The 9,771-nt window shown below is 38.9% G+C and overlaps 1 protein-coding gene across 9 annotated transcripts in view; it reads left to right on the plus strand.

The window, feature by feature from the left end:
• The window catches only part of ZNF536 (zinc finger protein 536), a 347,275-nt gene extending 338,036 nt beyond the window's left edge, over positions 1 to 9,239 (plus strand). For 8 of the 9 annotated variants that reach the window (XM_064671230.1, XM_064671229.1, XM_064671222.1 and 5 more), the window contains one exon: positions 5,784 to 9,239. In XM_064671230.1, coding sequence (XP_064527300.1) covers positions 5,784 to 6,019 — 236 coding nt within the window. In that variant the 3' untranslated portion in view covers positions 6,020 to 9,239. The remainder of the gene's footprint in view (positions 1 to 5,783) is intronic. The other variant, XM_064671231.1, reaches the window with a different exon arrangement.
• Positions 9,240 to 9,771: the final 532 nt, after the last annotated feature.

Genomic DNA, 9,771 nt, shown 5'->3' on the forward strand with positions numbered 1-9,771 from the left:
GTCAGATAATCATGGCCATTTTTGCATTTTAAGGGAACAAATGTCATATCTAAGAAACACATTTTATTCAGAGCTTAATTATAATTTATAGTACATTGCGCAGCATTTGTTTTCTGTTCATCATGTTCTTGCTCTTCTGCCTTTTCCCTAAATTTATGCATTAAATCGTGTGTCTGTATGTGTGTATCTGTGTATGTATGTACACATATGCAATATAATAAAAAGTGGTGTAGTGGGCACAACAGACGGCTTGTGTGTGATGTATTATTGGCATTTTTCTTTCAAATTACCGTTTTCTTGCTGCTTTGGGAGAAAGCCACGATTTTGCTGTGATTAGTACACTTTTAACAATCTGGAATAAATTCCTGATCTTATTCATGTGACTCGTTCAATGCCCATTTTTACGTTTTAGTGCAAACCCCTACATATGTGCCTGTAATACCACAAAAATAAGATGTTTCTTTGTGGAAATTTTATAGAATTTGGATGCTGATCAAATATTTTTAGAAGTGGAGAATTAATGCGGCTTGACCATGTAAATGATTTTTTTAATGAAAAATACTTTAGTATTCATCACTCTTTCTCTCTCTCTCTCGTTTGTGTATTCCTTTGTGCTAATCTTAAATAATGGATCCATATCAAAGTTAATAAATTAGTAACTATTAGCAGTGTTTGGATTACAGTAAGTAACCCAATGACACTTCATTGACATTGACTTTTTATGTGTTCCAATAATACATTTTGAGTTTTAAAGATTAGACAAAGCAAAATAGGGTTTGGCATGTGTTTGAATCTTTAACAACTCTCGGGTAATGGCTTTGCTTAAATCCAAGGCCCCTGCTTTAGGTAAACTTTCACTTAAATGGTCCTAAACCCCAGACTGAGATCCATGTCTTTCTCAAAACCTACAGTTTCTGACTGCTCAGCTGATGCACCATGTTGGGCTGCATCAGTCATGCCATGTTATGAAACCTAACACGATGTGACTGATGCAGCCTGACGTGAAGTGTCACAAAGCAACATATCAGATCACAAACTTGAAAGAAAAGAAAACAAACTTTGCTTTTTTTTCCCCCTCAAAGCCTAAATTAATGAAGCAGCATATATTTTTAAAAAGGTGAACTAGTTTCAAACTTTGAGGGGTTTTTCTTAATATAGGCCCCACAGAAAACTCCTCCATCCTGATCAGAAGGTCCCTCCTGTCCACACTCCTTGTTCTTCCCAGGGTTCAGTCAAAACTAGAGAGGATGATGAGCCTGGGTCACCACAGCACTGCTGCCCTGCTGGGTCTGATCCTGGGAGGTTTAGATCACTGTCAGAGGAGTGGCTCCAGCAGGTGCTGGAGTTAATCACCCTTCCTGGGGAAATCCATACATCCTAAAAATGTTCTTTCAGTCCAGCAATCATTGTTGTCATTTTAGCTACTTTTGATTGTTATTTTCTGCTGTTGCCTTTCCCTTAGACTGTCAGCTTCCATCCAAAGGATTACAAAGTCTCTTCACATCTCAGTTGCAGACTTGATAGAACATTGTTCCACAACAGAATTATTTCAGCTGCAAACAATATATTGTCCTGTAGCCTCACTTTTTGATCAGAGAAAGATGCAAACCATAGTTTGCCCCCTAGTTGGCCTACCTTTTGTCTAATTTTCCTTACTACAAATGCAAGGCATTGCACATCATCTCCTGAGATATCAAGAAGATTCTTATTTTCTTTTTCTTTGTTGTTTTTTTTTTTCTCCTGAAGGCTTTCATATAATTTTATTGGGAGATATATAGAGGGTAAAATATATATGAACTATAGCTTGCTAAGAAAGAATCTACCAACCACTGCTAGATAAAACATTATAAATTTATTGCCAACTTATCTGGAAAGGGTTATTTTAAGAGCCTGCTGCCCACAACAAGTTTTTGAGCTAAAATTAATGAATGGGATACCTAAGAGAAATGGGAATTTTTTCTTTACCCCTTAGTTACAAGCAAATTGCAGATATTGTTATCTTTGCAAGCAAGAATAATCTCTACTTTTTGTACTACTTCTGCTGTAAACAATGTACCGCTTGCTTTCCTATGACCCTCACTCTGTATACATATTTATATATTATTCATATTGGATTAAAAATGAATGTGCTCTTTACCACAGTTGTACTGCATAGTGACAATACAAATTAACTTATTGTGTACTTACTTTTCACAAGGCAGTGATGTGAAATTTTGATGGCCTGAAAAAGTAAGTCGGGGGGGAGGCAATGCAGAACTGAATCCTTGTACGTGCACTTTATATTGTCTGATTTATTAAAGTGCGTTGAATTAATAAATGACATTCCCTGTATGGAATTGCACGGGTTTGAACTTGGTTCAGTGCTGGGCAAAAAGGGTTTGCTTTTAGTCTGGCGCATGTGAGGTGGTAGCTCCAGCCATGCCTTGTGCATTCCTTGTTTAGAATTTGTTCTTTGCAGGAAAGAATTAGGAAGGCCATTTATTAAGAGCCACTTGGGGGAAAAGCATTAAGAGCTGGTTGGTGAGATCACAGAATCATAAAGTCATAGAATGCTTTGGGTTGGAAGGGACATTAAAAGTCATCTAGTTCCAACTCTCCTGCTGTGGACAGGGACACCTTTTGCTAGACCAGGTTGCTCAAAGCCCCATCTAACCCAGCCTGGAACACTTCTGGGGATGTGGCAGCCACAGGTTCTCTAGACAACCTGTGCCAGGGCCTCATCACCCTCACAGGGAAGAATTTTTTCCTAATATCTAATCTAAACCTACTCTCTGTCTGTTTGAAGCCATTCCCCTTGTCCTTGCGCTTGTGAAAATCTTTCTTGTAGGTATCCTTTAGGTACTGGAAGGCTGAAATTAGGTCACCTCGAGGCCTTCTTTTCTCTAGTCTGAACAATCCCAATTCTCTCAGGCTTTCCTCACAGGAGAGGTGCTCCATCTTGTTGTTTGGTGGCCTCCTCTGGACTTACTCCCAACAGATTGATGTCCTCCCTGCAGAGCAGAGGGGCAAGATCACCTCCCTTGTCCTGCTCCCCAAACTGTTTTTGATGCAGCACAGACTACAGCTGGCTCTCACACTGCTGGCTAAGGGCACCAACTCTAGCCAGAACCATCCTCTGTATTTCGGTGCTAAACACTGCTTGAGGGTTTCAGAGGGTGGCTGATGGGCACATTGCACCTGCTTGCTCCTCACAGACAGAGCCCCTTCTCTCCCTGCGTGCTGCTCTGTGCACAGTTATCAGGGACATTATATCACAGATGGTGCATCCAGTCTCTGGCCATTCCAGCACACAGGAAGGACCAAATAAACAGGTTATGTTTTTGCTTTTTTTAGGATCTATAAACCAGAGTGAGTAAGGCTAAAGGGCAAGCTGTGCCACTGTCGCAACTTAGTAGAGTGTTTTCTGTTCTTAGGAAGGGAATTGGTTTTCAGATGGTCAAGTGAAACACCAGAAATATTGGAGAGGAGCTGGTGCTGCTGGTGTAGTCTCACATGTCAGTGGATGTGACAGTGGCAGGCCTTTATCTTTTGGAGAAAGGGAAAAATCAATTACCCATGGAGCAAGTCTCCTTCCCCTTTACCCAACATTTCTCTACTTTGGCCAAGGCACTTTGGCACCTTCCCAAGCAGAGTGTGCAGTGGACCCCTCAACTCTGCCCAGCTAGAGGAGTTGAGAAGGAAAGAAAGAGTCCAGAACCCAGCTGTGAATTCTGGTGACTTTATCCATCTCTGACAAACAATGAGGGAGATACAGTGGTTGGTTTTCTTACTTTTTTTCCCCTGAATTTTCAAATATCTCTAGGTTTGCCAAGACAATGAAAATTAGACTTTCTCTGGACCTTATTCATTCCCAGACAGTTTTGAGAGTGCTTCCAATTTTCAAATTTTTTTAAGCATATTTGTGCTTCTGTATTGATTTTAGGACTGACTCTAGGAGGCACTAGGGACACCTTCAATCTCTTCTTTGCCTATTTCCTCATATCTTCTAGCTGAAAATTTTCTCTAAAAGCCCAATCCAATTTATCTAACATTATCTATGTAGGTTTCTTCCATTGCTATTGCCATGAAATTTTTCACTGAAATTTGGCTTTGTAATGATTAGCAGCTTACAGGTGTAATTTTTTTCCTTATGAAGCTGTTGAGGAGAATGTCTTTCTTTTTCCCAGAGAGAACCAGAAGACTGACTGGCACTCCATCCCAAGATATAGGCATAAACAAGCGTATTGGAGGTTTTGCAGGGTGGTCATACTTTTGGCAGTCTTCAACTTATAAAAGCAAAGGGTGATGGGGAGCTTTCCATCCTTGAGAAAGGAAACAAGCCTGTAGTCCTGTGGCAAGGGTTTGGGGTAGCAAGCAATATGTTTTGGGGGACAGCTTTCAAGTGGTGGTTTTTATGTTGCAGTAAACTGGCAAGTTATTTGAGCAGCCCAGAGCACTAATGCTGGCTCAGGTGAATTCACTCTGCTAGAGATGCTCATGCTGGTGTGCCAGCAGCTACCCAGGCTCCCATCTCTGCTGGGAAGGCTGGTAGCATTCCCACTCCAGTGCAGGTAACACTGGACCAGTGCACAACAGGTGTCTATTTGTATATTTGTTCAATTCCCATCTAAAATCAAGGGGAGAGAGTTCCAGCCCCTTCCTCCATAGTGGGAAGCATAGTCCTCCTCCTCTGCTGCTCCAGAATCTGTTTTATGCCCTGTTAGATAGTACCACAGGAGCAAGGGAAAATGTGCTCTTCAAATGTGGAGATAGCGTATTGTTTTTCACTTATCCTGGTTTTATGTAGATGGTCTGGCACATTTATTTATTCATTTATTTGAGCAAATTAAAGCAAGCTAAGCGCATTTGACCTCAGATGGTCCTGGTTTAAGTTAATTTGAGAGACAAAGCTCATAAAGTTCCAGTAAAACACATCAACAACTTCCCAGCATAGGTTGAAATGTGATTGTTGAAACATAACCTCCAAAACCAGATACAGCACGGAGATTCAAAGTCACAATAATCTGAAAAATATAGGAGAGTATATTGATAGCCTTACTGAGAAGTGATGTCTTTCACTCATGCCTTTGTTACGCAGTCGATTGCTGTTTTACCCGCAAGAAGTGCATCTATCAGATTTTGTGCATTAACATTCTTTCTCTAATCTAACTTGGACATTTTATTTTAAAGCCAATGATAACCTTGGGCCCCGCTCCAGCAAACACTTACATGCTTGCGTATCTTTACTCACAGGAGTAATCTCACTGGAGTAAATGTTTGCAGGTTTGAGGCCTTGGCTATCTCAATCCATTATTTCTTTCCATTAAAAAGTAATCTGTGCGATTGAAATAAAACATACAATTCTTTACTCAGAAACCCACCCAAAGACAAAGTGTGTTTATTAGACTAAGGGTCTGCACATTGTCATCCTTGAATTGCACTTCAATAAAAAAAAAGATAATTAACAAATGTAAAAGAAGACAGCTTTGTACACGCAGTATTTACAAGAGTTTAGTTTGGATCGTGGGCTGACGGATTTACGGCTGGGTCTGAGGAGGGAGATGGAATAGCTGCGCTGCTCCGGCAAGTCCGAAGCAGAGAATTTTTAAAATGCAGTTTCTTTAACAAGGCATCATGCAAAGAGCACAGATTTCTTATTCTTGCTGAGGCCACGCACCGATGCCCCCACCCAATGGGAGGGGAATCTGCCGGGGGGCTCCGGTGTGTCCAGTCTGTCCAGGCTTTGCAATGTCGGGTTCACGGGCAAAACCCAAAAACTAACCAGGCTCTCGTCTGTCCCGCAGGTCACCGGCCTTTCCAGTGCAGATACTGCCCATACAGTGCCTCTCAGAAGGGAAACCTGAAGACCCACGTTCTCTGTGTCCATCGCATGCCTTTCGACAACAGCCAGTATCCCGACCGCAGGTTCAAGCGCTCCAGGGTTGACTCCGAAGCTTCTGGGAATTTGGAGGAACCTGCAGCTGTCAAGCCGGGGAGCTCGGCAGAGCTAACGGAGGAGGGCAGCAAGGCCCAGGAGTGACACTGCTCGGCGGGTCCCTCTCCGTCCTGCAGTAGCCTTTCACACCAGGTTTAGATTCGTGTTTGGGTGAGAGCTGGCTTAAAACACCTTCCAAGGGAAGGGGTGACAAGTTCCCAGAAGTGTACAGGATGCTGAAAACATTTAAGTATATGTATATGTACATGGACACACGGACATATATATATATTTACGGACACACGGAGAGATTCAGTCACACACACACTGAATATATATCTACATACACACACACACACACACAAAATACACACATTCCATATGTGTGTGTGTGTGTAAATATATATATTACACACAGAAAATAAATTTTCCAGCCCTTGAAAATGGCTGCTAAACAGTTACCTGGCAACAAGTACTTCCAAACAACGTAGGTGGGTTAATAAAGTGATTTAAAAATGTTGAGAGGTCGTTAGTTATTTAAAAAGCAGGGCAATATCAAACTTAAAAGTGGTCTTTGTCCAAAAATAATGCTCTTAACAGAAAAATGATACCCTCTAAATGATTTAGTGTTGCCTTGAAGATTGAGGGGCTGTGTTTTCATTGTTGAAAACACCTTTATAATATGACACCAGCTGCTGTCATTTGCCTAGCATAGTAATGAGATGTCTTGGTAGACTGCCATGGTGCCAGTCTGACTGGAGCTGTCATTGCAGAGAAAATCAATTCAAGTGGTGTTGCAACTGCAGTGTAGGAGAAACCTTAGACGGCCCATAAGCTGGGGTCAGTACTGACCTATATTGAAAAGTATTGTGATATTACATTTTCTTTTTTTTTTTTTTTTAATATACAGCCAAATGAATCAATGGTTAGAAAAAAAAAATCTGCGGCCTGATGTGTGATTGCAGATTTGAAATGTAATTCCATTTTTTGTAATCATCTTGCAGTATTGAGGGAAATGCTTTTATTCTTTTTTTTTTTTCCTTGTTGATGAAGAAGTAAGTTGCTATAAAAGTAGAAGTACAATATATAGAAATATTGTTTAGTGAAACTAGTCAGCCTTATCTATAGAAGGTGCTGGTGAGAAACAGAATTTTATTACATAGGAGATTGGTAATTTTTTTTCTTCTTCCATTCTTTTCTTATTGGTTTTTCAAACTTCCTTTAAATTCCTTTTTTTTTTTCACACTTGAATGAAGGATTCCCTGGTCATGGTTAATTTTCATATATTAGTTTTTGTAAGTGTTACAGACACAGTGCAGAAGTTTCTTCTGGAGCAAGCCCTTATAAAGTAGCTTGACCTAAATTATGAATCCAAACTTTCTGTTCTTTGTCTCTAATGAAGAAAAGTGTTTTAGATTATATTTCTTTGGTTTTGTAAAACAAATGTGTTCTATATTTTTGCAGATTTTAGCTTTTTTACTGATTGGATGCTCCAAATTTAGGAAGGTCTTTGCCACATAGAAAGCTGTTGAGAGACTATAAAGAACCACATACTTAAAAAAGTAAGAAAAATAACTAAAGGTTTATTCTGGAACTCTCTGAATGGCATAAAATTTTATCCTTCTAATGTACTTCCTTTGATAGAAGCAAAATTGGTGCTGTTTATTGCAATGGTAGAGAAGTATTAACTTCTTCTAAAACAAAATCATCCAGACTTTAAAAAAAAAAAAAGGAAAAAAATTTTTAAAAAAGTCAATATTTCTTTGCAGGCTGGGAGCACAGAGTAAAACCCCAGGGCCTTAAAACTTCAGCTCTGCCTAAAGCAGTTTACAAAAAATACTAAACTGCAATCAATGTAAATAAAATTCTTAGCGCTACCCTGAGACTGGAAAAAAAAAAATCTCAGGCTAATAAGGAATACGGTTTGCATATGCTGTCGGAAAGGATGTCATCCAACTGAAGTTTCAGTTTAAATGAGGTCACTGTGTAACTTGGACCCATCTGGCACAGAGCAAGCTGCTTTTCTTGTTTTTCTAGTATAGTTCTCACTGCCTTACTTAAATCGAGTTGATAAACTTAATGCAACTGTTTCTATGATCCTAGATAAAGGATTGAAATGTTATTGAACCTTTCTGACTGTAGTAAGCTTTAGGATTTTAACTGCACTACTGTGTTTGGTGACTGTGTCAGTCGCTTGCTTTGTGTGTTTGCGCCGCCTTCGGTATCTTAGCAAAAAAAAAAAAAAAACAAAAAAAAAAGAGAGAAAAAAAAAACAAAACCACCCCACACATTCCATTTCTTGCACTTTTTGAGCTCTTTCAGTATTCTTTTGTGTCTTCTGAGCATTTTCAGATACGACAGGCAATAATTCTGTTTGTGACACTGGAAACATCTCCCGCTCCTTGTGATGTGTGTGTTGATTCCATTTGGTCGGGTGCTACTGTCCCTTCCTCCCCTCTGACATAGCCCTTTTTTCCAGAACATTTGTAACTTGTAATACAAACAAGTGACAGCAGCAGTGATGCATTGTCAGTTTCTGAATATCATCATGCTTCTCATATCTAAACATGTCAAGTTTTTTCTCTGTAACTTCTGTAGTCTGTGATACTGGTCATAATACTGTCTACATTCCTACACAAAGAAAAATTTCTATCTTGGAGGAAATCTGAGATCAATAGAGTAGAGGATTTTGTTGCTATGCTTGTAACAATTAGAAAACTTTGTATTTAAAGTTTATTCTTGGTCATTATTTATTATTATAATACATCAGTTGACAGAACTTTATTCTGGTATAGAAGTATTAAAAGTTGTTTTTTCAGCAATGACTGTTTTCTTTCTGCTGTTAGAATAAAAATGTCTTTGAAGCAGTACAGTTTTATCCAGTGTTTTACGCAATAAAACCTCTACCTCTGAAAAAAAAAAGTTTTCCTACTTGCTTATGTTTATTAGGAACAGTTAAAACATTATTTTCTTCAGCTTTGTCAGATTTAAAAAGAAAAAAATTAATGCCAGTAAATTCACAGTTGTTAGGCAGTTACTGGAGTGTATTATGCTGGGTGTGTGTGCTCAGTCCACTTATTAATCTGAACAAATCTATATACAGTATATACATATATATATTATATATATTGTGCTTAATTAAAAGACTGTGGAAATCTGTTTTAGCATGTAGTAATAATTGTTTTATATACTACTACTTATGTACTATAGAAAAAGTCTTGGGGTCTATCAAGCTTTGATTTGAAAGTGTTTGAAGTGTGTATCATACACTATGATGTATAAAGTCATGTTTTCACATTAAAAAAGATTGTTTGTATAGATCATATATTTGGCTTTAGAAAATTGTGAGGTTTATTGTTATGGTGCATGTTAAGAAAGCTGCCCACACTTCAAAGAATGTGTAAGTGCTCCCATTCTCCTGGGTAGATCTTTCTTCTTCCCCTTTAAGGTTTTATCTGCACATTTGAAAAGAAATAAATTAAAGGATTTTTCACTTCTTAGAAAAGTAAGGATGATTAACATCAAAAAAAGATGCACCAAATCTGAGAAAGTGTGGGGAGGAGAGAGGAACATGGCCTTGCTCCAAAAAAAGCTGAGAAGGCAAACATGTTTAGAAAAGGGAAATTTTAACATTAAATGAAACCAGTTGTACCCACAATAATAAAGTTATATTTTAGCTTGAACTCTCCCGTAGAAAAAGGTACAAAAATTGTCAGAAGGGTTAAGATTTAAAGCGTATCGTCAGAGAAATTCAGTTATTTGGTGACTGAAAGTTGCAGCGAGGAGTTGCTGTCACCGGTGAACTGGCAGAGCGAGTGTGTGTGGCCATGGGAATCGTGGAGCTGGTGCCAAATTCC

This window comes from Pseudopipra pipra, chromosome 14 (assembly GCF_036250125.1).
Source record: "Pseudopipra pipra isolate bDixPip1 chromosome 14, bDixPip1.hap1, whole genome shotgun sequence".
Taxonomy (NCBI): Eukaryota; Metazoa; Chordata; class Aves; order Passeriformes; family Pipridae; genus Pseudopipra; species Pseudopipra pipra.